Source organism: Drosophila obscura, unplaced genomic scaffold (genome assembly GCF_018151105.1).
Source record: "Drosophila obscura isolate BZ-5 IFL unplaced genomic scaffold, ASM1815110v1 contig_73, whole genome shotgun sequence".
Classification (NCBI taxonomy): domain Eukaryota; kingdom Metazoa; phylum Arthropoda; class Insecta; order Diptera; family Drosophilidae; genus Drosophila; species Drosophila obscura.
The window spans coordinates 8,450,089-8,477,807 of NW_024542865.1; the positions used below are offsets into that span (position 1 = coordinate 8,450,089).

General features: G+C 48.6%; 1 protein-coding gene across 2 annotated transcripts; it reads left to right on the forward strand.

Annotated features, from left to right (window-relative positions):
- The first annotated feature begins 345 nt into the window (after positions 1–345).
- LOC111082289 (transcription factor Sp9) lies at positions 346–27,531 on the forward strand. Of its 2 annotated transcripts, none has more exons than XM_022378477.2 (3): positions 346–540; positions 25,145–25,491; positions 25,707–27,531. In XM_022378477.2, the coding sequence occupies exons 1-3, from the start codon at positions 427–429 to the stop codon at positions 27,388–27,390; spliced, it is 2,145 nt and encodes a 714-aa protein (XP_022234169.2). In that variant the 5' UTR covers positions 346–426; the 3' UTR covers positions 27,391–27,531. The 2 variants fall into 2 exon arrangements, with proteins under 2 accessions (XP_022234169.2, XP_022234170.2); XM_022378478.2 differs by having other exon boundaries at positions 25,722–27,531.
- The last annotated feature ends 188 nt before the right edge of the window (positions 27,532–27,719 follow it).

Consider the following 27,719-nt stretch of genomic DNA (forward strand, 5'->3'; position numbering starts at 1 on the left):
TCAGCCTTTTTGTTGCATATTTTGTTGATTTTTCTTTTGTAAGCGACGTGCGTGCGTGTGTCCTGTGTGTGTCCTTCCACTCCATGTCCCTCTGTCTCTCCCTCCGCCCAGTGTGTGTCCAGCGATAACAATAGCAACAACAGCAACAACAGCAACAACAACAGCAACGATACAGTTTTCCCATTGTGTGGAAAAGCCAAGAAAAAAAATCAAAGAGACAACCAGACAAAAAAAAAGCAAAGAAAAGACACCATCATTGTGCGCCTTAAACTGACAGCCAGAGAAGCAGCAGCAGGAGTAGGAGCAGCAGCAGCAGCAGCAGCAGCAGCAGCAGCAGCAGCAGCAGCAGCCGCAGGAGAAGATACACCAGCAGCCGCAGCAGCAGCAGCAGGAGTAGATACAGATACAGCAGCAGCAACCGCAAAGATGCTCACGGACATGACGCCGACGGCCGGTCAGTTGTATGGCTCTCAGATACCGGCCATGGGCATGAACATCAGCAACATTGCCACACACTTGCAGAAGCCACAAGTTAATCCGGTAAGCCGCACACACAAAAAGATACATACAACTCCCATACAGTACGAACTCCCTTCAGATACGGCTGTATCTGCTTTGTAGCTTTGAATAGGGACAAGACAACAATTACCTCAGCTCAGAGTTTGTTGTTTGTTGTGGGGGAAAAGTAGCTAAAGTAATCGCTTTCGCTAGATCTCACAGATAGATGGATACATTTTCAGACGATTTATTTCAAGAGATACATCTATAAAGAGGTTAAATACAATAGATACAGCTGATAGATAGATAAGCAGAAATAACTTAGCGTATATCTCGCTTGCATACTAGTTGTAGTTGTAGTTCCCATGGATACAAATTAGTTTGCAGCACAAGTACACAGCCACTTGAAATTCCCCTTGGTGGGTTAAGGGACAAGGAGGCCTCGCATTGCATTGCACACTTGAGCTGGCATTTGTCAGGAATTTGTGTCTGCCAGTAGCTCCGAGATATATTTTAACTAGAGCAATCCGTTGCTTCGTACATGAGCAGCTGGCAGCTGACAGCATACATAATTTGCAACTGCATCTGAAAGATACATTTGCAAAAAGATACATATTTTAACCCCTAAATCGATTAGATACTTATGTTCTGCGGCGACAGAAATCTGACAAATCTGGCAAATCAACCACTTACATGGCATTATCACGACAATAACCTCACGGGTTAAGCAAACAATAGCAACAGAAATCGAAATCTAGACGCCGCCCCGCAGCGGATGCATGGATACACGGATACACAGCAGATTCACGGGATTCGCCAACAGCCAGTAGCCAACTGCCAGCACAGTAGTTGTAGTTCGACCCTTCGGAATGTGAATGTGAATCAAAATCAAAATCCGCTTCGGAATCGTTAACCGAGGCTCAGCTGGAATCCTTTTGTCTGTCGTCGTCGTCGTCGATGATTGAGCTGAAAGTACGAGTATCTAATGCTGGGCGGCAAACGGTAGAGAATGCTCACAAATCGATTAGATGCGGCTTGTTCAGTGCTCTGTGTGCAAACGAATTTCACGCTAAGGCTTAGCAGATACGCAGGCCACAGCCAGAGATACGGAGATACAGAGATACAGATAGCTGTACTAGAGGTTGGCCCTTCAGCCAGGTAAGCGCCGCCTCTCTCTCTCTGTCTCTCTCCATTTCGGTCTGAAATCAATTATTCAGGCTCACTTGAGGTGTGAAGCTAACGATTGAATGATGCCTTTCCTTGCCTTTCCCTGGGATTATTTTTCGCAATCGCAATCGCAATCTCTGGATCGTATTACGAATCCCTAGCTCCGACTTTGACTCTGGAACTGACTTTTCAACACATATTGTAGTCTTCCCATTGTGGCGGCTCTGGCTAATTGTTTCGATGGCCCATCGATGGCTCTTATCGAGCGGAAGCCCACACTTAAGGCCTAACTGAGATCATAATGAACTGGCCTCGATCTGAATTTCGCTCTTTGATCCGCGCCGAAACTGAAACTGTGGCATTTTTTGCCAAGAGATTTCCAGCAGAAAAATTTCCTGGTGCCAGCCGCTTAATATTAATGATGATTGTGAGGGCTCTGGGCCAGTCAGCCTGCCTGCCTGCCTGCTCTCGATTTCGGTTCAATTTTCAATTAGCGGCCCGAAGAGTTATGCTAATTTTTTCTCCAATTTCTAGCACTGAAATGCCCGATCGCCGCCATCTGTGTCCTTGATGATGATGATTGCATGACACTTTTAATAGAGTTAGCAAACGCCAAAGAGATTGAGGCTAAGGTAATCTACAGCTCGTACTCGTACATGTACTCCCTGCCACGCCTTGAGCGGCAAACTGCAGACGCCACCACGCATTTGCGTGTGCCCATAAAATATGGTAGAACCGCAGAACCACAGAACCGCAAAACATACTACTCAGAGTTGGGTCTAAACGGGTCCGAACTGGCCAACAGACAGGCCAGAGCAGCCCCTGTGCTCTGGCTCTGGCTCTGTCTCTGGCTTCACATCTGCATATTGATGGAGCTGACCGCGTGAGAGAGAGAGAGGGAGAGGAAAAACGTTTATTAAAATTAATACCACATCAATCATTTAACAAACGCGCCTGTCGGCCAAGTTCAAAGACTGCCACGGAGTTCGAGACTAGACTACGTCTATGAGGGATCTATGTGGCTGTAGCTGTGGCTAAGGCTGAGGCCCTGCTTAAGAAAGTTACACATGCGCATTGATTTTAATTAAAAGCGTTTAAAGACATCACAAAAAGATACAGCAGCAGCCATAGTCAGAGCTGAGGCTGAAGCTGATGCTGTGGCAGAAGCAGAAGAAAGATGATAAATTACCGAGACAAACTGAAATTAACATTTGTGCCTGGAAACAAAAAGCCAAGCCAGCACACACAAACACACAGAGAGATACCGGCCCAGAGAGAGGGGCAGGTTTTGTCAGGGGGGAAAAGCTTGAAGAGGAGATTATTGAAAGCCGCTGTTAAATTATTGAAAATCATGCAACGATCCCGTCCGTTTTTCCCATGAACATCTCTCAGTTGGCAGTGTGAGGCAGGCTGCGGCTGGCAGCCTCATTTGTTCACTGTTCACTGTTCACTGTTCAGTGTTCACTGTGTTCGGTGTTCGGTGTGCTGCTCGTCGGCATAATCAGCATAACAAAAGGAATTAAGCAATAAAATATTAATGAAAATACACTCACACATGGAGCGATGGGCAATGGGAATGGGAGAGAGAGAAGATCGCCGCGTCATTGACTAATTTGTTTGTGGTTCTCGGGCTTCTTTCTACCATTTGCCGGGACCGAGCGTCCACATCTCCCCAGAAGAGAAGAAGGCGCCAGGGCGTCGCTGAATAGCCCAGTGAGTGAGTGAGTGAGTGAGTGAGTGAGGGAGAGAGAAAGAGCTGGAGGGAGAACAGTGGACGGGGAGTGGCCAGCGGTAGCCCTGACAGGGCTCGAACAAAAGCAGCAGGCGCACCATAGATACAACGCTGAAAGAAATACCTTTAAGCAAATTAATGTAAAGGAAAATGTACTGAAAGATACTCCAGGGAATGTCCAGGCAGAAGAGGGAAGGATATTTTTTAAGGATCTTTAAGATAAGATACCTTTAATGTAGATACTTCGATGTATCTTTTAGTACAACTATCTTTTGGTTGCCTTTTATTTCTCTCAGTGCAGCTCTTACCTCCTTCTGCTGCTCGACATATTTACTTAATATGATTTGGCTTAATGAATGCGCCTTGCCTTTGTGCCCCCCGCCCCCAACTCTTCTTCCTCTCCTTCACCATCTCAATGCAGACAGAGAGCATTTTTCACCTTTGACAAAAGGCTGAGCCCAAAACGCAATTAACTTGCGTCATTTGGAAAATTAGTTGCCATGATGCTGCAAAAAAAATAAGAGTCCATCGAGTGAGTGAGAAAAAGAGCAGCACGAGAGAGAGAAAGAGAGAGAGAAAGAGAGAGAGAGAGAGCGGCGCAAGGTCGCTGCTGGCTGGCTTCAAAAGCGCCGCTTGAAAAAGCATTTTTCAATTTGGTTTTTCCTATTCTTTCCTTTTTGTTGTATTTGTATTTCAATTACAAAGACCACGCACCAAAAATACGTGTAGTGCAGTGTAACTGACTTGCAGTTTTCGACACATAACAAATAAAAACGGAATTTAATAGGCCGTCTGTCGGTCAGAACGTCAGTCAGTATGTCAGTCAACGCATTGCCTGTCACACGGTGCGTATACGCACCGCACTTGGGTCGCTTGAGGCCTATTTGGGGGGATAATTTGCATGCGAAAATAATGCGAAACCAGCAGCAGACCCTGACCAGAATTTCAAATTGAAATTGCGGTCACCAAATCAATAAATGAACTAAATAATTGATTGGAAAATTGGAAATAGAACTGCCATTGGGGCTTGGAACTGAAAGGAATATTGAGGGATTAGGAAGAGAAATGAAAGTCTTTAAGTAAAGAAAGTACTGACATTCAGTTGATAGATGTAAATAAATGGCAAAACCTTCTCAAAATTATCCACATGGATAATGGATGAAATGTTGGCCCTTCTTTGGCTACCATGAGGCTGCCTTGTCTGCTCCCTAATTGAGATTGCAACACGTGTTGGCTGCCATTCAAGTGGCCTCCCCATTGGCAGGCACATTGAAAGGTATTGTAATAAACAATTTAAATGCCAAATAGAATTTATGCAAATTAATCGCTCTTTTAAAATGAGAATGTTGCAAAAATGCAAATACTAATTGAAAATTGTAGCCGTATGTAAAAACATATGTGCGCAGGCCTGGTACTGGTACTGGTACTGGTACTGGTATGAAAATTTCCCTTCTTTCGCTGGCATTTCATACGGTCTGCTAATGAATATGAATTGGAATTTGAATACTGATTGACTGGAGTCCAGCGAGTGGAATGAGTTGAGGAATGGAATGGAATGGAGTGGACTGCCTGAGTGAGTGAGTGACTGACAGAATGACTGACTACCGGCCAAGTGCATATTAGATGGCAGGGCAATTATCTGCAACAACACCGGCCAAATGCCAACACCAACACACCGACACACCAACACACCAACAATACTCATTCATTGGTGAATGGTCTGAATGCGCTTCTAATGAGCGACGGGGGACGGGAGCAGCCGAGCAACGTGTGCGCTTTACACCTTACACTTTGAACATTTTCAAAGTATCTGTGTATCTGTGTATCTCTCCAGCGTGTGTGCGAGTGATGTGAATGTGAATGGGGGTACCCTTAAGCCTCGCTCTTCGACAGCACCCTCTGCTCGTTCTATTATTCACGACTAATTTGAACTGACATCGAATACGCTGCAGGTGACAACCGCTGACAATCGGTAGGAGCCGCCGTGTGAGGGTGCCAGAAGAGTGATAAGTCACGCCCCCCCAGGTAACCCAACATACATAGACCGTATCTCGGGGAAAAGTGTATCTAAGTGGTACAAAATGTAGCCCAGAATGGAAGTATTCATGGGAGTTCTAGGAAGTAGTACAATTTAAAGATCAAAGATATGCAGATACTCCCATTTATGGGTAAAAGATACTTGGATACTTCTATTTACGGATAAAAGATACTCAGATACTTCTATTTATGTATAAAAGATACGCAGATGCTCCAATTTATGAGTAAAAGATACTCAGATACTTTTATTTATGGGTAAAAGATACTCAGATACTCTCATTTATGGGTAAAAGATACTCAGATAGTCTAATTTATGGATAAAAGATACGCAGATACTCTTATTCATGGGTAAAAGATACTTAGATCCTCCTATTTATGGGTAAAAGATACGCAGATACTTTTATTTATGTATAAAAGATACGCAGATACTTCTATTTATATGTAAAAGATACGCAGATACTCTCATTTATGAGTAAAAGATACGCAGATACTCCCATTTATGGGTTAAATATACGCAGATACTCCAATTTATGAGTAAAAGATACTTAGATACAACCATATAACATCAAAGATACTACAGCTCCGAACTCATGTGTTAGATGGTTTGTTTTTGTGCAGTAAAATAATCAATCCATCTATTAAGCTGAAGCATGCAATATGTGGATAAAAAGATACTCATTTCAGGGCATATTTATGTGCATATACATACATCTGCTGAATATACATATGTATCTTCGTCCATTTGCCAGCTGCAATTGGAAGCTCCTTGTTTCACACCTTTCTACTGCCTGACTGTCGCTTAACCCCTGCTTGGGCTATCCCTTCGGTTTGGGGTTAATCGTAGCCCGCATTTGCAGCCAGCAGCTGGCCCAAAGAGACGAGAGAACGTGGGCTGGGGGAGTTCCACGCTTCATTTGCGTGGCAATTTTCATCTGGTTTCGGGCCAAGTGCAAAAGCGACGATTGCACAACCGGCAAACCGGCGGCTAACAGCCAACCATAACTCGTTATAAATTTTGTTGACACGAAGTCAAAGCGTTTTGAGGCAGCGTTGATTTGAATGCAAGTTCATGAGTTAATCAATTTTAATGCCCCGGCAACGGCAACGGAGCTATAGAAGCGGAGGCTATGGAGGGGGCTACGGCAAGAGTAAACCACATCAAGCAGCTCGGATCTGGGCACGTCTACACATCGATCGATGCCAGATCGATGCCACCTTCTCGTCGCGTCGCGTCTCGTCTCGGCTTGTCTCCTCCTTGTACCCTCTCTCAAGCAAGCAATCAATCGATCCAGCCTCGCCTCGCCTCGCCTCGAACAGCATCGAATTGTTTGATCGTGTTGTAAATTTCTGCTTATACGAGTACACCACAGTATTTCCAACTTGGTGACGGCAATGGCGATGGCTATGGCTATGGCTATGGCGATGGAGTCTGGTCTTGAGCTGGGGCTGGGCGCTGGGGCTATGCCTTATACGGTCTCCAGTACCCAGTCCCGCAGCAGTCTCTCCAGTCCACACAGCCGAGACATTATTTATTTATATGTATTTTTTATAAAGCCTTGTATAACTTGATAAAAAAGCAACAATGATGGAGGGGGGGCACGGTGGGGCATGGTGGGGCAGGCACAAGATTGGGTTACGTTTAAAAGTTTTGTGCGCTTGCAGAATGAAATGATTTATGGTCTGAATTACAGATAATTGTGATAATCATACCGAAAAGGTTCGGGCGCAGTTCGCATTTGCAGATATTTCTCCGAGTTGTCTGCGTTTTTTTTTTTTTTTTTGGCCTGAAATCGATATAAAAATCGGGCTAAAACACTCAAGGAGTGAGAGTGAGTGAAGAAGAGTGGAGTGGAGTGGTGGCAGCAATATAAAGCGGGAACTTCTTCTTTCGAGCGAGTGAGTGAGTGGGGGATGCGTGTCTAAAATGCATAAAAGATTTCATTTCTCGGAGCAAAAGGGTAGCCAGAGGCTTAATAGTTTTGGGATATATGATGGGGTTTCTGATCTACTTTGTTGTATATTTATTAACGAAGTCTACGGCACACAGAAGTATCCAAAAAATATCCTAAAACATTGCAGATACTTTTTGGGAGTTTTGTAGCTTGGATTCTGGGATTATTTCTTTGTGAATATTGACTTCATATATTTATCTACATCCCTCAGCTTAAGTGCGCATCGGGGGAATGGGGGGATCTCCTCTGCATCACATCAATGAGTATCATTTAGTCCGATTGTGCCTTTTGTGGGCCCTGCTGCCATTCTAAATAAAAACGATTTTTGCTAATTTCCCAACAAAAAAGCAAAAAAAACAAGAAAAGAAACAAAAAGGGAAACGGCAGAGAGAAACCAAATTATAGAGAACGAAGGGATGGATTTTTGTTGGGCCAGGGAAGCAGGGCAGAGATTTCGGGGGGGATTTCGGCAGGGATTTTCGGCTCAGAGGCAGAACTTAACAAGGCACACAACAGGGCCACAGCCAGAGCCACAGTCAGAGCCACAGCCAGAGCCAGAGCCACAGCCGAAGCGACAACGGCGACAACAATGTGTTGCTGATGATGACGATGATGACGGGGCCCATTGTGGCACATCTTTGTATCCGTAAGATGCAGTTCAGTTCAGCTCAGTTCAGTTCAGTTTTTGTTTTCGTTACGGCTATTTAGTGCTTGGAACTGGGACTCTGGCCTGTCTCTCAGTTCGGTTCGGTTCGGCTCATCGCCTGGCTCAAGCGCCTTGCCTTTGGTTTATTTGCTTAGGCGGCTTAGCAACTGCCACACTGAAGTGAAATTCTTATGGATTTATTCGTATTTTACTATCCTTCCCATCCCATCCCATCCCATATTTTTCCCGTCTCTCTCTCTCTCGCACTCTCGCACTCTCTCTCTCTCTCTCCCGGTGCCCTGTTGGCTCGTTGCATTTTCAGTCTTTTTATGTGGCCATATTTCTTGCAAGTGTTGAAGTGTGCCCCCCCCCTCCACCACCGGTTCGACCAAGTGCAAGTCCAAGAGATGGAATGGCAGTGGGTGAGGATGAGGATAGGGGAGTGGGAGTGGGAGTGGGCGCTGTGGCAGTGACAGGAAACGAGCGCCGAGCCGTAAAACTCTTCTCAACTTTTCAACTCTTCAACACTTTTAATTGCAGTTAGTGGCTTATGCCTGGAACTCAGGGCTTTCTTTCTTGCTTCCAAAAAAGTAAATAAATAAATGCCATTGAGTGTCAGCTGATTTCTCGGCCTGATTTATGGCCCAAAAGGTTGTGGCTTAGATGCTGTCATCACTCCCCATGACACCTAGAATTCAATGAATCTCTGAATGATCGAATCTGTGGCTCTCAGATCGATGTTGGAACTTGTTCATTTGCCGGTCTCAGTGCAGTGCACCACATAAAAAGAAACAGCAGCAGAAATCCGAGCATCGTTATGCGGCTGTAAATATTGTGTTAAACATTAAATGAAGTCGTTAAAATCATTTAATGATGCACTCGTTAGTCACTCGCGTTGACAAGTGAAGCGATGCCTGCCTGCCAGCCTGCCCCTCCCCACCCTGCTTATGCTTCTGCTTCTGCTTCTGCTTCTGTCTTTGCCACTGTCTCTGTTGAGGCGAGGCAGAGGCAGAGGCAGATGCAGAGTCAACGGGCATGACTGCGGCAACCTGCCCCGCCTACTCGGGCGGCGGTTGTCAAAAGGAATTGAAAGGATGTTTGATGGCATGCTAAATTGACAAATGCATGCAAAACACTTTTCGGCTGCCGCATTTGCGCATTCCGCCTCATTATTCATGGCTAGTAAAAATCGCATATCGCATATCGCATGTTGCAAGCACACACACACACGCAGTCTCTCTCTTTGGTTGCGTGTAAGCAACTCCATATGGATACCAGCACTCTCTCTCTCTCTCTCTCTCGCTCTCTGCCACTGCCTCTGCCACTCTGCCTTTCGTTTTTCACAAGTTCTGCAGCAATTAGGAAGACCATCAGCCCCACATCTAGCCATCATTTCCATGCGGTAAACGTTTTGGATAGAGCTGGCTGCACTTTCCACTCAGATGCTACGAGCAGGGGCTACTTCTTGGGCAGAGAGCGAGAGATACCTCTAAGAAATCGAAGCTGGAAACTTCAACGTTATTATATTTTCATATTGAGAATTTTCCTCTGATTGCTGCCCGCCCAACAAGTGCTGCAGTTGGTGCTGCATGACGACTTGTCCCAGCCCCAGCCTCAGCCTCAGCCCCCAGCCCCACCGTCAAAGTCAAATGGTTGGCTGGAGTCTAGTCATAAGGTCAAACTGTGGGCATTATCAACGCTGCAATGGCAACGGCAAACAACTTGCAACGCTGCCTGCCACATAGTGCTGCGAGCGATTCGTGCTTAAAAGCGCGCGACACACACACACACACACAAACACACAGACAGATTCTTACCCATACAATGAGAGATGGTTGCAGTGCAGATATTCCAGCGAAACATTGTTGCTCGTCGAGAGAGAGGGAGAGAGAGGCCCAAGCCCGAGCTGGAGCCGGAGCTCGAGCCCGCCAGCAACATGACTCGCTGTTGCGCCTGCGCCTGCTGCATGCCCCCATGCACCCATGCACCATGCACCATGCCTGGTGCCTGCTTAAGATGTATCTGCTGTGATTACCACCAGGCGAGCGTGTACTTAAGCATTTTATATGCTTTTTATGCCATCTTGTCCTTGTGCAGTGCAACATCCCGGAGTGGAGTGGAGTGCAGTGCAGTCGGAGGAAGCTCTCTCTCTCTCTCTCTCTCCCTCTCTCTGGAGATGCAAGTTGGAGCTGTAGCTGTAGCTGATGCTGATGCTGGGGCTGTTGCTGGGGCTGATGCTGGGTATGGAGCTCCGAAATTGGGTTTATAACTTTGCGCCGAGGCGCGCGTTGAAATGGCGTTGATGATGTTCATGTTTCATGTTTGTGGCTTGATGAAGCGCAACGATTATCCCCGGCAAACAGCCACAGCCACAGCAACAGCAACATCCACCGAGGAGAGGCAAAACAACTGCAACAACTGCAACACGGGGCTGTAAAAATATGCCACAAATTGATTGATTTGCCACGGCACGAAGCCGAGCCGAGCCGAGCCAAGACGTTGGCCACGTTGCAAACTCGTTTCAGTTTCAATTTCATTTTTAAAGGCATTTTTGCTGCAACACAGCTATAGCCGCAGAGCCGCAGAGCCGCAGAGCCGCACAGCCCCTGCCACACAGTCACCGCCAAAAGTGGGCGTTCTTGTTGCTGGCGTGCCAAAATCTATCTAAAAATGAGAGGGGAGCCAGCAGCAGCAGCAGCAGCAGCAGCAGCAGCAGCAGCAGCAGCAGGCTGGCTAGCAGGCCAGCCAGCCAGCCAGCGACACGGCGACAAAATATGCAAAGCCCCCAAATGCAATTGAAACGCAACGAAAATTGTGCAACGCCTACTTGCCACAAAAGAGCAGGCAGCAGGCAGCAGGCAGCACAACCTCCACTGCGACTGCGAATCAAGTATTTATTTTTACATTTTTTTTTTCTTTTCGTCGAGTTGCCTTCGTCTTCGATCTGATTTTCATTGCGGAAACTGCCACACAACAATTTCCCAATTGAAATGTGTACGCGAAAATTGTTGCAGTGGCAAATGGCCGTTTGACAAATAAGTTGCATGCAAATAGCAACAATTGCCACTGCAACAGCAACAGCAGCAGCAGCAACAGAAACAGCAGCAATTTGTTTGCAATGAATTAAATTCCAGGGCACACAATTTTCTCAATGGCAAACTACTGGCAGGCAGGCAGGCAAGCAGGCAGGCAGCAGAGTTTTCTGCTTCCATTGATGAAAATCACCAGGCTCACCTTTGACCATTGGAGTTGTTTGTCAGGCCGCCTGACAGGCGCCCCGTTAAGGGAGCCCCTGGAGACCGGAGACCCGCACAGTGATGCACAAAGAAAATCAACGCTGGATGTAGCAAAATGATTGATAAAATCACATCCGAATGTCCTGCAGACCACTGTGTGCTCCTGTGCAACAAATGCAATTAGCTGGCAGACACCAAATGAATTTTGTTGGGGCAGCAGCAACAGCAGCAGCAGCAGCAGCAGCTACTCGGAAACGTTTATCAAAATCCAAATTGAAAATTCAACTCAAAACTTTCGGGCAACCAAAACGCGGTTCCCACATTCGTCAGACGAGACGAGGCTGTGAAAATATCTGTCCGTCTCTGTCTTTGTCTCTGTCTCTGTCTGTCTCTGTCTGTCTGTCTGTGAGGGGAAAGCTGAGAAAATGGCCCCGAGGGCCAGCAAGTCAAACGCCAGACCCTGGACCCTGTACCCTGTACCCGGACTCTGACTCTGACTCCGATACCGGAGAGCAAAACCTTAAACGTTGTCTGGTCTGAAAATTGTGGGTAATTTTCGGGGTTACCTTCTCCCGGTTACATTAGCGTGTGTGCAGGTTGTAATTTTCTACTTTGCGCCTCGGAAAACCGAAAACTGAAATCCGAGACCCACAGAAGACCCCAACGAAAGAAAGCGCGGGGGGAAAAACCTTTTCCATAACCGATAGATGGCTGGCTGCAGTTGGCGAGGGATCATTATGTCCCCTCCACACCCAGGGCGGCGACTCATAGCCATGGCGGAACTTGTTAACTGCTCGTAAAAGTATTGTGTTGGCTCTGCAACGATGTCAGGCGATAGATATCGTATTGCAGATCAACAGATTCAGCAGCCAAATACTCCAAAATAAACTGTGTCCATACATGTTCGTGTTTTTCAATCGGACAAAACAAATCTCACACATCGGTACAGTCCGGCGGTCCGGCAGTCGCCCCCTAATGATATAATGAGGCTATACAATCCGATCTAATCGGCACTGAGGATGGGGTGCCATGCGGCGCTCTGGTGTTGGTGTTGTTGCGTTTTGTTAATTAGCCATTTAATGCCCAATAAAAAGAGGCAACAACCACAATGGCAATGCCATTAGCCCATCTACACAGCTCCACAGCTCCACAGCTCCACAGTTGGCATCACAGCAGCAGCCAACAGGCAGGCAGTAGGCAGCATCGCAATCCGAATCAGAATCGGTATCGGAGTCACAACACGATTTTTGATTTATTGAGTCATTAAATAATAATCATAATTTTCTTGTTTAGCAGCTTTAAGCCATACAACAATACAAAACAACAACAACAACAGCAGTAACTATAAAAAGCCATAAAAAAATTATACAAAAAACCATAAAAACAAATAAAAACAAATACAACAAAAATGTTGATAATTTTGATGGGATTTGTTTGATTATGGAAATGCCTCGAAGAGGTTCCGCCAACAAATCGCCAAATCTTAGTAAATATCATTTAAATAATTCTACAAATATTTGATTGATTATTCTGTTAATTTTAGCAAATTAATTCCAACGATTGACTCAGACAAAAAGTATTGGAAAGTTGTCTTCTAGTTAGGGATGTCTTAACACCTTTCCCGGGTATCTTTCTTGCACCTCCATCCCGATTAGCTGCAGCATGTAGCATCTGTCTGCTTTACACCTTTTCGAAGTGGGCAAAGTCGAAGCCATTCATCAAACAGAATGAAACAGAAACAGCTTCCAGTGATGGCATGGCGAGATCTCTGCGGATGCTTTTCCTAAGCAGAGCGACTACGAAATTAAAACGTATAACGACGCTAATCGATAGAGAAGAGTTAAAGGCGGGTGGAGAGAGGGGGGCACCCATCATTAATCAAAGTCAGCCCCAAAGGGGTTGGCCATCTTCGTTTTTGGTTGGACAGTGTCAACCCGTGGAGCGCGAGAAATGCCGCCGAATAAAGAAATCAATAAGTCAAATTGCCAGCTTGGGCTTGGGCTTGGGCTTGGGCTTCGGATTCGGATACGGAGGAGTCCCCAGTCCAAGTCCCAGTCCAAGTCCGAGTTGCTGGGCATTTTCATTATTTATTATTAAACGAATTGGTGCAACCTTAGCTGCCAAAGCAATTGGCTACCGGTCTTCTCCACTCTTCTCCGACTGGACTGCCTGGCTGGCCATTCGCCATTCCCGCTTCCCACTTTCCCACTTCCCACTTCCCAATCCCAAAAGCATCTGAAGTCAGTTCCATTCGAAATGAATATGCAAAAGAGCAGCAGACAACAGACAGCAGACAGCAGACGGTAAAGAATAAATATAAAAAAAAAAAAAAACAAAAAGTAAAGGGGGAAGGCCGAGGAGTCGAGCTGCGGATGAGGCCCAAAACCGGCAGCATTTCGGTGCTGCAGACCAGACAGCTGGACAAGCCCTCTTCACAGCGGGAGAAGCAGCAGCAGCAGCAACAGCAGCAACAGCACCAGACAGATCCGGAGTTGGCCATGGGGTATTGGGGTATTGGAGTATTGGGCCCCATGCGCTCTTATTTAGCTAATTTAAATGAGCTGCAAACAAGCAGTTCGGGCACAGAGCGGCAGATAATGCCCCAACGAATGTGGCATACCCTGGCAAAGGTTGTGATGATTGAGAGCTAACCATGGCAAAGTGTAGAGTATTCCAAAGTATTCTCCACTCGAACGGTTGAAACTCAACCCGAAATCTCCCGAACTCGAACGGTTGAAGGCGATTTTATGGGATGCGTTTTGCAATTTATCAACATTTTGGGGGGCAGCAGCAACAAATTGATTTGCATATCCAATTATAAACACATTCCGTATGAAAGGAGTTGAAGCCCCTGCCCCCTCCCTCCCAGTTCTTCTTGGCTCCTGGGCTATTGAGCTGCTGCTGCTTCTGCTGCTGCTGCTGCTGCTCTGTGTCTTTGGCTGTCCGACTCTTTTGTTTAACACAAATTGTCGCACTTTAGCAGCACAACAATGAAATGTTCCCATGTCCCACAGTGAGATATATAAATATATACACTGGATACGTACATACATATGTACGTTGCAGATGCCCATATTTATATTTATATGCCATTGGCACGAAGAGCGTTTTTGTCTATTTATTTAGCCATTTAAGCAGCTCTTTCGGCTCGGACCCCGAGCTGAGCTGCTTATTTGCTCCGCTAAACTGCTCAGATAATAATGGGATAATGCACTGTGTCTGGTCTGGTCTGGCCCAGTTAGATATCGCTATCCAAAACAATGCCAACCATGCCATATACAAAAAACAAATCTGATTGCACATTGTACAATCATTAATCGAGTCACGCCAGTCACCCAGCCACCCAGTCACCCAGCCACCCAGCCAGCCGCCAGGAATGTCTTTTCACATGATAGAAATGCATTAGTTGGCGTCGCAGTTTGTGCGTTTAAAAATCGGAATAGCAAACAGAGATATAACCCAAGGGGAGTGCCTGTTTGAGAGGGGAATATAAAATAGAAGAAACACAGCTAAAATTGCCTTTGAAGTGCCCGTTTTATTCTGTGTCGTCTCTGACTGGCATTGGGTGTTCTTCGTACGTTTGAGATTTATTAGGCAGATCTTTGGTGGATTATCTACATACCCTCTGAGCATATGGAATTCAGTTTCTACAGACAGAAAGACGGCAAGGTGTTGCAGGGGGGGCTTGGTGTATCCCCGGCACTTATTAAACACTCGTCACTTTTAATTAAAAGTCGCCGCCTGTTCCACTCTCTGGAGCTTCCCTTCCGACCCTGCCCCCCTCCTAGTGTGTGTTTGCTTATTGGCCAGGCTGTTTCCTGGGCTGTGCGGTGGTGCGGTTGTGGTGGGGTCTCTGCAGCATTGGGGCTGCATGCCACTGCAATTTGCAATTACCACAAACACGCGGCACAGGAGCAGCGCAGCGCAGCCCCGCTGCCGCAGTCAGGGGGGGCATGTGGTACGTGGCATGTGGCATGGCAAAAGTTTTGCAATTAGAACACTTTTCGCGTGGTTTTAATGATAACACATGCAAGGGGTAGGGTCCAGGGGGGCTGCTATGTGCCACTGCAGTTGGGGCGGCTGATGGGCGTGGCAGGAAACTAGCTTTTAAGTGTGTCTGCACTCGGGGCAACAGAACCACAGAGAGAGAGAGAGAGACAGGGAGGGAGAGAGAGTGAGAGAAAATGAGGAAAATTTCGAGTGAAAAACGCTCAAAGGATTTTCTAAATATATTTTCTCTGTTTTTTTTTTTTTTGCATCAGAATTTGCAGGAATTCCGCATTGGCCTAAAGTTTCGGGCCATTGCGATGTTGTTTTAGGCCCTGTCCCGGCTCTGGCTCTGGCTCCGGCTCCGGCTCCGACTCTGGCTCTGGCACAGTTTCAGAATCAAGTGCGCCCGAAGGTTCTGTTTACCCAAAAGCAAAACGAAAGCAAAAGAATAGAAAAGAATGGAAAAGAATAGAAGAATAGCGAGAGCCAGGAGCCAGCTTTTGTGCTGGCCCATTGTCCTGGGCACCGGGATTCCATTCTGAGGCTGTCGTTTCGAGTGTTTGTGCCCGTGTGTTGTGGTTCGGTCAAGTGGTGCAGCACAATGGAGGCTTTGTCCGCGTTGAGCCGCTTGTTTTGGGCACTGTGTGTGTGTGTGTGTGTGTGTGTGCTATGTTTGTCCAGGATCGCACTTGATGATCTCGACACTGCGTACCTCATTAGAGCGCAGATTTAGAGCAAATGTCCTTGTGCGTGTGCACTCGCATTAAAGGATTTTGCAGGATCAACTGCAGGATTATTGCCAGCTCTTTCTCGCACTCGCCAGCGACATCCTGCAGCGATAATCGTTGAGCGGATCAAAGAGAGGAACAGAAAGAGAGAGAGAGAGAGCGAGAGAGGGAGAGAGCGAGAGAGGGAGAGACATCCCCCCTGATGGACCGCTAATTTGTTACAAAAATTGCACATTTGGCTGTTGGCGTGCCCAGCACGCCATGGGGTGGCGCATCCGCATCCTAATTCCTCATAGCATCCCTCTTTCTGGCTCTCTCTCTCTCTCTCTCTCTCTCTGTCTGTGGGCCATCCATCCATCATGGCCATTTGGCAGTTGCCTCCTCTTTCTGATGCTCTCCCTGCATCACATCACATCCCATTCCATCCCATCCGATCCGATCCCATCCCTTGCCTTCATTCATTGTCGGCCCTGCCCTTTGACCTTGGTCTCCTACTGCGCCATTTCAAGCATTTAGCGGCACTTAGCCCATCCATCTCTCCCTCAGCCCTTCCTGGGTATACATATCTCCTGTTCACTCCGATGATTGCACGCTATAAACGGGCCAGAAGTACAGTCAGCGATAACATTCAAAATATCAGTGCATATGTTGGGATTTTTTTGATATTTTCAGATTTAGATTTCAATGAAAATTCATGCAAATAAAATTAAAATTTAAATAGTTATTTTAATCGTACTTTTATCGCCAGTAATCGATAGAGTGACACAACTGGCATTGTGCATTATTCAAGAGACAAAAATCAATCAATTGTCTGGCCATAAATATCAATATCAATATCCATATCAAGTTGGCTTTCAATCAAACTCATTATGCTAATGAAGACACACAGCTGCACACGCCTACACACACACACACACACACACACACCGCAGATACATGCACCTTGACTGGCACACAGATACCCATACCCATACCCATACCCAGACAGTCAGTCAGTCAGTCAGTCAGTACCCCTCAGTCGATCAGTCGCTGGCTGACTAAGTGAGTGAGTGAATCGATGAGCGTTGACTCGACTTGACTGACTCGGCTCGCCTCGCCTCGCATCTCATCGGATCGATTCAACTCTTGACTCTTGACTAACTTGTCGAGTCTGTGGCTCTGGGGGCTCACTGCTTAACCATCCATTCCAGTCATCCATCCAAGAATCCACTACCAGTTCCCCCTCCATTCATTCACTCCATCATCATGATGATGATGATGATCGTCTCGTCGAATGCCAATGCCTGACCATCGACATGAACATCGAGCATCGCAGATGCTTGCGGCGACGTTTAAATTTGTTCATACTATAAACAAAATGAGCTGAAGATTCTATCTGTTCGTGTAAATATTTGTTAAAATTAAGCTTTCAACTGAAAAGTATCAAAAATTTTAATTTTCATATCGAATCGCTCCACTCCGCTCTGGTCGCTGCCCAGGGACAGGCATTCCAGTTTCTCGTACGCTTTGTCGGAGTATGGAGCATAAATCTAGAATATATATACTCGTATATAGCAGTGCACTTGGATCATTGATTGATGTACTACTCGACTCGTAACAGTTGATCGCAGGTTGATAAGTCGCCCTACCCGATGGCTGACAAACGATTAGGCTAATACTCGGCAATTTCACTTAATTTGATTTGCACTCTAAATGATCACCCTATGACTGATCATTAGAGATCAGCAGCAACAGCATCAAGCATCAGCGTCAGCGTCAGCGCCAGCTGCCATAACTCTCTGGGAAAACACACACAACACAGCGGCAATGGAGATGCTAATTTGTCAGCGGTATTATAGGGGGGGATCGGAACTCCCCTAAGTGCCTAACTACTCGTATTTGATGGCTATGACATCATCGGTGTGGCATTCCCCGAAGATCATTGGGATGATTAAAACCACTGAATGAAAGATCACATTGCAAGATCAATGGGGAGATTATTCCAGCAGAGAGCATTCTCCCAGTAGCTCATTGGACTGTTGGGAAATATTCTTAAAACAAATCTTCTGTTTAGGTCCCTTTTTTAAGGGCTTTCCACGTTCGTCTAGCTCGGGGACTCGAATGAAATGTTTTTTTGTTTTTTTTTTTTATTTCCTTACTCAAAAATACCCCATAAAGTATATATATTCTTGATCAGCGTCAATGGCCGAGTCTCTGTCTGTCCGTCTGTTTTGATTTGCGCCTAGATCTCAGAGACTATTAGTGCTAGAAAATTTGTTTCCAGTGTATTTCAAAATTTCGCACGCCCTATTCCGCCCCCACAAAGGACGCAGTATCGTAGAGAATGATCATATCTACCAGATCTGCGAATCTTAATCAGATCGGCTAGAGTAAAGAAATTTATTTTCAGTTGCTTCCACCACCTCCTCCAGCACGAGACCCGCTACTAATTTTCTTTCTCGCTCGAACACACTCGCATCTATATTGTACACAAATTTAAATACTGACTGTGTACGGGTATAAAAGTGGAGTCGCGTCCATAGAAGCAACTCACAGGTTCCTTCTCGTTTTTTTTTTTTTTGCATTTTTAATGTATCTTTAGTTGTTGTTGTTGTTGTGCCTGTGGCAAATGTTTTGTCTTTATTTTGCTGTATGGTTTTTTTTAGTTTTTTAGTTTTTGTTTAGCCCGCAGACATGACGCAGACATGCAAACTTTGCCTCATTCTCGTTGAGGCAGGGGCAGGGGCAGGCACTCAATAGCAACAGAAAAACACAACGAATAAAAAGCAAAAAAAAAAAAACAACTACAGTGGAAACCAAAGCAACAGCAACAGCACAGGAACAACACCTTTGAGAGCTGCACAGCACACACATAATTCAATTAATTTGATTTGATTTAATTGCCGCAATGAAAGCGCCTCATAAATTGCATAAATTAGCCACGAACTACTGAGTAATTATAGGAGTAATCGTTCAGGTATGCATATATGCATATATGTACCTTCATGGTAAATCCGCTATGTGCACTCGGATCTGGGGATGGCGGAAACAGTGTGGCCAGCTGGCAGTGGCTCGATAAACTTTTCGAGTGTCGAGTGGGCACACCATTTGCTGTTGGTGTTGGTGTTGGTGTAGCTGTTGTTGCTGTTGCTGTTGCCGCTGTTGTGGCAAGCTAATGACGTTGCAAATGTGTGGTTCTTGTTGCCTGTCAGCGTTTATTTGGCTTCAGGTCTCCTTGCACTTCCCCTCCCTGCTGCTCCCTTACAATGTGCTGAAAGTTGTGCGAGTTTTATGAAGTTTTAAGCAGGCTCTAAGTGTAATGTGAGTTGAACACGTCATCAGAGGGGGAGCCTGAGAGCAGAGAGGGGTGCCACAGAGCAGAGAGGAGAGCCAGAGAGCAGAAAGAGGGGGAGAATGTGTGACATGGCAGTAGGGGAGAACTAACAGTTATATTACGAGAGAGAAACAGAGACCCTATGGGGATCCCCCCAAATTGGTTATAGGAAGACACTTCCTTCTTCCTGGTTGACATGTGGGGGAAATCCTAGCTTTCAGCAAGTCCACAGCTCATATTCCCCTCATTACTCGCCACCCCCCCTCCCCACACCCACTCGATGCGGCAAACATAATCAACCCCAATTACGGCCTTTGGTCCTGAACTTAAACACCCGAACAGACCCAGGGCCCAGGTCCCGGAGCACTCAGCAAAGTTCAGGCTCAAATTAATTGCAATCCGAGGCACATTAAATGTGACCCGCCGCTCAGAACAGACCCATAGAGAATGTCATGTGGCTCTAATGAGCGGTCAGTTAATCATGGATATTCCAGTGAGTGTGGGTGTGGGTGGGGGCGTGGGCGTGAGTGCTTGATAGCGCCAGGATATGCTGCGACTGATGATGCGCATCCGATGAGGTCCAGCCAGCCAAATGAGCAGCAAAGTGCTCGGACATAAAATTAAAGCATTCACGAAATTAAAATCCCTCTACACAAAGGGAGAAGGAAGAGGAGGAACCTGCCTCCTGCCTCCTGCCTCCTGCAGTTGTTGCCACACATTAAAGACACTTTAATGCACTTCATCGCTGCATGGGCCCAGTCCCTGGAAAGCGGCCATAATTATCTCAGCCTCAGCCACTGAACAGCTTTGCCATGCCAAAAGTCAAGAAAAGTCTACCAATTGCCGGATTTACTTCTGTTCTACGTAGCTCCAGTCTAGGCTTAAGCCATCGAGGCTGGCCTTCACGTGGTAGAGTATTTATAGATCACAGTGCCCCACAGCCCCACAATCCCTTCTCCCGTTTCCTTTTTTTTTTTGAAAAATTTCTCAAAAATAATAAATAATAATAAAAAAAATAAAAAAAGGAAGGAAGCAGCCACAAGAGACGCTGAGCAGATAAGGAAGAGCAAAAAAAAAACAAAAAAAAAAAACAAAAAATAATAATAAAAATTATGATGAAAAAGTCTGGGGCTTTTGGAAACTCCATTAATTTTTGCCCGGCTACTTCATCCTCGTTCGGCAGGGGCATCATCCTACTGGGCTCTGGCTCTGGCACTGGCACTGGGACTGGGATGTTGTTTTTTGGAGCGTCATTGTTAATGAGTTTTCGTGTATGGCTTACTTATGGGAACTTAAGGTACGCTACGGGTAGGGTAGGGTAGGGCACGATCCGCAGACCAGTTCCAAGGAACTCGGTCCTGCAGCCACGGCAAAAGTCCAAGACAAAGTCTCGGCCAACACAGAGAACGAAGGAACGAAGGAGTCCAGTCCAGTCCAGTCCAGTCCACGCCAAAGCTACTTAGTTCAGAGCTCTCTCTGGCTCTCTGCTCTTGAGTGGCGGAGTGTCGGAGGGTGGGGAGGGCTTCGTTTTTTAATAAACTTCTGAATTCTCTGGACAGAGAAGTTGCTCAGTTCCCACGCTGCTTTTAATTTGTGAGCGCTTCTCCTGCAGCCTCCATTCGGGTGCTGCTGCCCGGTTACGGGTACTGGGTACTGGGTACTGGGTACATGGGTGCAGAATCAGAATCAAAGCCATTAGTTTACACTTTACATGCTAATGGAAGGATGAGAGTTCGAGAGTATGAGAGTATGTTCATGCGAGAGGCGTGGGGAGTGGGGGCTGCATCCTTCTGAGGCTGCTTTCTGTGGACTGCCTGGAGCCCTTCTTCGTTCAACTGCGACTGACTGGCTTCCGAATGGTGGTTCCAGTGAGTAAAATCGAAACCAATGAACTTTTTTTAATTGCCTATGAAAATTGTGTCTGCTGCTGCTGCTGCTTCTGCTCCTGGAGTAGTCGGTCGTCGGTTGTCGGTCTCTGGCAGCGTATTCGGGTAGCGCTCTCTTGCCGCACCGCACCGCACCGCGCCGCGCCGCGCCTCGTCTGCCACAGCCAGAGATCTTTCCTTTATGCCTGATCTCCTACTCCGCCTCGTTTGCCGCAATTTAAAGTTTCTTTTATATTCGCTTCGACTCGCCAAACCGTTTTATGTTTTTATGTTCCGTGTTTGTTGTTTTATTTGCATTTTGGCGCCGGAGTTTTCGAGTTAAAAAATCATTTTGAGTGCCCCTGCATTTGCCTTTGCCTTTGCCTCTACCTCTACCATCTCTACCTACCGTTGATGAGGTGCTGCCCAAACACTGTGCCACAAAGTTTGGGGATTAGCCAAGCAGCCAATTGGCATGGGCTCCGCTCCTCTGCATATACATACATACATATGTATGTGCATATTGATTCGATGGATTGATGAATGGCCACAGCTGCTTGTCATCGATAGTTGGCTTTTTAATGGGTAGAAAGTTGTGTGTGTCTGTGTGTGTGTGTCTGGAAACTAGGAAGCAAAATACGAGTAGTACAGGAAATTGTATAACATTTAATGGCAAGGGGCTGGGGGCTGGGGGAGCTGCAAATAATTTAAAATTCGTAATTGATATTTAATTTATAATCAACAATTTATCAGGGAGTATTCTGGAGCAATTCCCTCCTCTCCCTAGCAGCTCTTTTCATTTGGTTTTCGTTGATTCAGTCTCTGATTTCTCGTCTCTCGACCGACCTGCCCCCTTGCTCCTCGGGTGGTCTGTTCTTTTGGCTAATTAAAACAGTTAAATGACATTTTTTCGGTGCCCTGCAGAGGTGAAAACGGAATCGGATACAAAAGGAGACCATCAAAAGGCGCGAGCTAAACAAATTCGCTCAGCGCAGCAGGTGACTGCCACAGGGGCGGAGCGGTGCAGGGTGCAGGGTGCAGGGTGCGGAGTGGCAGAGAGGGCACCGTTTCCCATGCTCTAGGGATCTCTCTTGGCGGATCACAGCGGGCGCTATCAGCAAATGGCGCTGCAGGTTGCAGCACCTTTTATCTACCTCACCTCTCCACACTGCCTCCGTCTCCCCATTTACACTCTAACTGCTCTCTCTCGCTCTCTCTGTCTCCGTTTCCCTGTGTGCATAGCGGCAACAAGTGGTGCACATCAATCGGAGGCGGTGTCATAATTTTCACAGCAGGTGTCGCTGCTAATGATTTACAATGAGGCAGGGGCCGGGGCCGGGGCCAGGGCCGGGCAGGGGCAGCATGCACTTTGTTGCATCTTCCACCTCCGCAGTGGCCCTGCCACTGCCACTCTTTTTCCCTGACCGCTGTCCGCCTGTCCGCTGTCCGCTGTCCCCCTGGCTGGTGTGTCGGCAAACAACAATAAAAATGTGAAAAATCTAAATTCGTTTTGGTAGACGGTCGCCGCTCTTTTGTTTGATGTTGCCCCTGTGTGTTGCAGCCACACGAGAATCGAAAAACAATTCATTATTCATCAGCCCACATTGAATATGGGTCTAGAGACCCCTTCTCTGCCTATGCCATTGGCCATTGTCCAGTGGGAGGGGGGTAGGGGCGTTGCAGTGGCTAATTTGGATGAGACTCCGGACCATGGCCCATGGGCAAGGCAGACTGGCGCCAGAGGCGCCCCCCCGTTGCCTGCATAAATGCCAAACAAATTGTTAACTTTTGTTACATTTATTTGGTGATCTGATTCGATTTGTGGCAATGTGATGGGGGGTGGGGGCAGATAGGCACACGAGGGATACCTACTGGAGTTTGGCCCATTTCCCTGCCCCTCTGTGCATCCTTCCTGATCGATTAATCAAATCATTTTGCATTTTAATTTGCTTCAACTCCACCGACTAACTCACTGACTGACTCTGACTCTTGCGCCTTGCCTCTTGCCTCTTGCTGCTTGCCTCTGTCCCGATATCATTTTGTATAATTTTCATGCCACATACATAGACACACACACACACAAACACACACAGAGTGTGAGAGAGAGAGAGAGAGAGAGAGATATACAGCCATTACTCATACGCGCAGTTGCACGACGTTGAAATTGCTCCAATTAAGTGTGTGCTGGTTTTATTTTTGTTTTTTCGGCCGCCACAGAGCCCAAAGTAGTTCGGTGGCTCTCGACTTTTGGCTTTGACTGTCTGCTGCTGCTGCTGCTGCTGCACGACTCCAATGGGTGATGTCATTAGGCTGCCAAAGCACCTGTCTGGCGGGAGGACGAGGACTCTGCTCTGGGGAGAGGTGGGTCCAAAGTGGAATTGAAAATTGGCAAATTGAGAATCAACGGCAGTGACATAAACGTGCCACAGAGCCCAGCCTCAGTGCAGCCTCCGTTGCAGCCTCCGTTGCAGCCTCCGTTGCAGCCTCCGTTGCAGCCTCCGTTGCAGCCTCCGTTGCAGCCTCCGTTGCAGCCTCCGTTGCAGCTCCCCACACTGCAATGCGGAAACACAGGCCAAGGATGGGGGCTGTGCAGTGGGAGGATCGGGGGTCGAGGCCGAGGCCGAGTGCAATTACTAGCCAAAAGAGCAGCTTCCGCGGAGGCTCTGATCCCGATTCCGATCCGATCACAGCCTGATTGCCGGTTGCCAGTGCCGCTCCCTCTCCGCCCCCCTCTCTCTCTCTCCCCCTCTCCTTCTTTTTCAACGGTAAAAGCGCCAAACTAGACAACTGTAAAGCCAGCAAAACTATTAACTTAATTTCACTCGACTTGGCGCTGGCGCTGCCGCTGCACTGAGCGAAAACAGAGCCCCCAAAGTGAGGCAAGGATTCATTGATTTCGCATCGAGTGAATATCGGATTCGTTTTCGATCAGTGCAAAGTACCCCAACCCTACCCCCCTCCCGACCCGATCGCTTGATTGAACAACTTTTACCATAGCAAGTGGCAAGTTGCAAGTGGCAAGTGGCAAGTGGCAAGTTGTTCGACTTGTTGTTGACAATATTCTCTCTCTCTCTCGCATCTCGAGGCATCTCAACTCAAGCAGCTGCCGTGCAGGCACGAAATGTGTTTGATGAGGATCAGAGACCACAGATTGAAGATCCTTCATTCGCTCTCTCTCTCTCTCTCTCTGTATCTGTATCTCTTCCTGCAGCACACAAACAAATCCTCGACCGTCGTCAATCAGGCAGCAATTAGTGTGGGAGCGGGATGGCCAGGCCAGGCGAGGCCAGCCATAGATGCCTGGCAATGGGCATATCGGGGGCCCTGGCACAAGTGTCGGGGCAGAAGCCGCTAGACAAAAAGCGGAATTGAAAATTAGTTTTGGGCCAAGGCTAAGCTGAAAAGGAGCCTGCGTCCTCTCCCAGGCAGCCGTTTTAATGACTTCCTTTCGACTCCAGAGAGGCCGATTATAAATGTCTGTCTGAAGTGGGACTCGGCCAAGTCGCACCAGGGATACCCTAAGGAAGCAGCCAGCCCCTGCCGCTGTCTGTCTTTGCCCCCAAGTCTCCCCCTCTCTGCCTTTCGCTGTCTGTTCGAGGGCATACGCAGACCGTAAAAAACGCAGCCCATTCCTTGGCGTTAAAAGCGAATTTCAGTTTTGATTTACGTGGCGAATTAATTTTGTGGGCTGCTGCTGGGCCCATCATCGTCATCGTCATCGTCATCAGCCGACGACCCATCTCCACGCTGCTCGCTGCTCGCTGCTCCCTGCTCGGCATTAGAAGCCGCTCTCTTGTGATATTTGGTGTCTGGTTTTTGGTTGCTGGGCAGCAGGAAGCGAAATTGAGCATAACTAATTTTGCATTTGAATAATTTGCAGTTTCACGCGAACCCCCAGAGCCCCCAGAACCCCGAACGAGACTTAATTAAGAAATGTAATGCCCGTTGCTCATCCGATCTCTCTGCTGCTGTTTTTGCAGGATCATCCCAGCCTGAGAGGCACGCCACTGGCCATGCTGGCCGCACAGTGCAACAAGCTGTCCAACAAATCGCCGCCACCGCTCGCCGATGCGGCGGTCGGCAAGGGTTTCCATCCCTGGAAGAAGAGTCCCAATTCCCCCGCTGCAGGCAGCAGCGGCAGCTCGGGTGGCGGCGGCGGTGGAGGAGGAGGAGGAGGAGGAGGCGGCGGCAGCAGCGCCGGCCAACATTCGCCCTGCGCCATCTCAGCGGCCAGCTCGTCCAGCTCCAGCGGCAGCGCCAGCGGCGGTGGACAGTCCTCGAGGAGTCTCTCCTCGAGCGCCAGCACCATGGTGAACATCACAGCTAGGTAAGAAGCGCCACGGCGCACAGTGGTCTCCCAAAGAGAGGTCCTGGGTAGGTCCTGGTGCATGGATCCACCCATCCAGCCATGCAGCACCCCACCCCATGCAGCACATCCATCTCCAGGCACCTGCCTGCAGGCACCTCCTCCTTTTGGGGACCACTGTGCGTGCGTGCATCGCCCACACAGCCTGGCTCTATACAACTCGCGAATAATTTCAGCATCTATCCTTACAGTCGCCCATTGGCCTCGTCGTGCGCGGCGGTGAGCGGCTCGGCCTCGGCCTCGGCGGCAGCAGCCGCGGCAGCATCCGTGTCGGCCTACGGCGGTGATTTGTACTTCCCGAACACGGGCACCTCGACGGCCGGAATGGTGGCGGCGGAGAACCATCACATGCACCAGGGTCTGCTGGGCAAGGTGGAGGGGGCGGCGTTCGGGTCCGTGTACTCGCGACATCCCTACGACTGGCCCTTCAACGCGGTGTCGCACAAGGCCGCGGAGGCGGCCAGCGTGAACAGCGTGAACGGGTGGTGGGACATGCACAGCGCTGCGGGCAGCTGGCTGGATATGGGGAGCGCGGCCGCAGCCGGGATGCATTCGACCATGGCCAACTACGCGAGTGCCGCTGCTGCCGGCTCCGACTACTCCTCGGCCCTCTCGCACTCGCTCTCGAACACCGCCCACCTGCTGGGCTCCGGGCAGCACCTGCTGCAGGACACGTACAAGAGCATGCTGCCCGGACAGGGGGTCGGTGGCTTCTCGCTGCCGCACAGCTCCCCATCGGCGGCGGCCACGGCGGCGGTGTCGCCACAGGCATCGACGCCATCGACACCGTCGCCCCGGTCGCAGCGGCGGTATGCGGGTCGGGCCACCTGCGACTGCCCCAACTGCCAGGAGGCGGAGCGGCTGGGGCCGGCGGGCGTGCATCTGCGAAAGAAGAACATCCATTCGTGCCACATCCCGGGCTGCGGCAAGGTGTACGGCAAGACGTCGCATCTCAAGGCGCACCTGCGGTGGCACACCGGCGAGCGTCCCTTCGTGTGCAATTGGCTGTTCTGCGGCAAGCGCTTTACGCGCTCCGACGAGCTGCAGCGGCATCTGAGGACGCACACCGGCGAGAAGCGCTTTGCTTGCCCCGTGTGCAACAAGCGCTTTATGCGCAGCGACCATCTGGCAAAGCACGTGAAGACGCACAACGGCACGGCGCCGAATGGCATTAAGAAGGGCTCCTCGGAGTCCTGCAGCGACTCCGAGGAGACCGCCAATCAGTCGGGTGAGTCCAACGGGCTGGGCGGCGCGACCAGTGGCCAACAGACGGGCGCGGCCGGTGGCGGCGGGGGTGGCCCAACCAGCGCCGGCTCCGGCTCGGGCTCCGGCTCTGGCTCCGGTTCGGGCTCCGGCTCCGTATCGGGGTCTGGCTCTGGCTCTGGCAGCCATCCCGGCACCCCGACCTCGCTGCACGCGCATAGCGCATCTAGCACGCCCAGCAACCTGCTGGGCGGCGGTCTGCACCTGGCCTCGCCGCACCAGATGGTCGCCGCGGGCGGGTCGCCGGTGATGCTTCACCAGCACCAGCAGCATCAACAACAACAACAGCAGCAGTCCCACCAGCAGCAGCCCCACCAACAGCAACAACAGCAGCAGCAGCAGCAGCAACACCACCAGCAGCAGCAGCAACAGCAGCAACAGCAGCAGCAGCACCTACAGCAGCAGCACCAACAGCAGCAACAATTCGCCCAGCAGCAGCAGCAGCAGCAGCAACAACAGCAGCAGCAGCAGCATCCGCACGCCCATCTGCATCACCATCACCACCATCATTTGGCGGCGGGCAGTCCGGGGCTGGAGCACCGCCTGGACCGACTGGACCCCAGCGCATTGGTGGACATTAAGCCACCGATGGTCTGAGGGTCGCTGGGACCCTTTCTGTTCACCAACTGAGCGGAAATGGGTTCCTTGTCGGAACTGGAATTGGAATTTCTATGCAACCCCAGCAGCTTACTAAACTATATCTACGAGTGATCAATCAGCCTGATCAGCCTGATCAGCCTGATCAGCTGATCGCACGCACTCGTATATCATATATATATATAAAATATATAATATAATCTGTAATGCATAATGTATAATGGTTCTTTTTTTTTGTTGTTGTTTGTTTGTTGTGATTTACCTAACATCTGGAATAAAAACAAAAAATACATTTGATGGCATCGAGGCATCGATGGTGATGCAGTGGG

What these genes read in the sequence shown, in the direction of transcription:
- LOC111082289 (XM_022378477.2), top strand. Translation starts at nt 427, where the DNA reads ATGCTCACGGACATGACGCCGACGGCCGGTCAGTTGTATGGCTCTCAG. An exon ending in AGAAGCCACAAGTTAATCCG is followed by an intron (nt 541 to 25,144) that starts GTAAGCCGCACA and finishes CTGTTTTTGCAG; the next exon opens with GATCATCCCAGCCTGAGAGG. An exon ending in ATGGTGAACATCACAGCTAG is followed by an intron (nt 25,492 to 25,706) that starts GTAAGAAGCGCC and finishes GAATAATTTCAG; the next exon opens with CATCTATCCTTACAGTCGCC.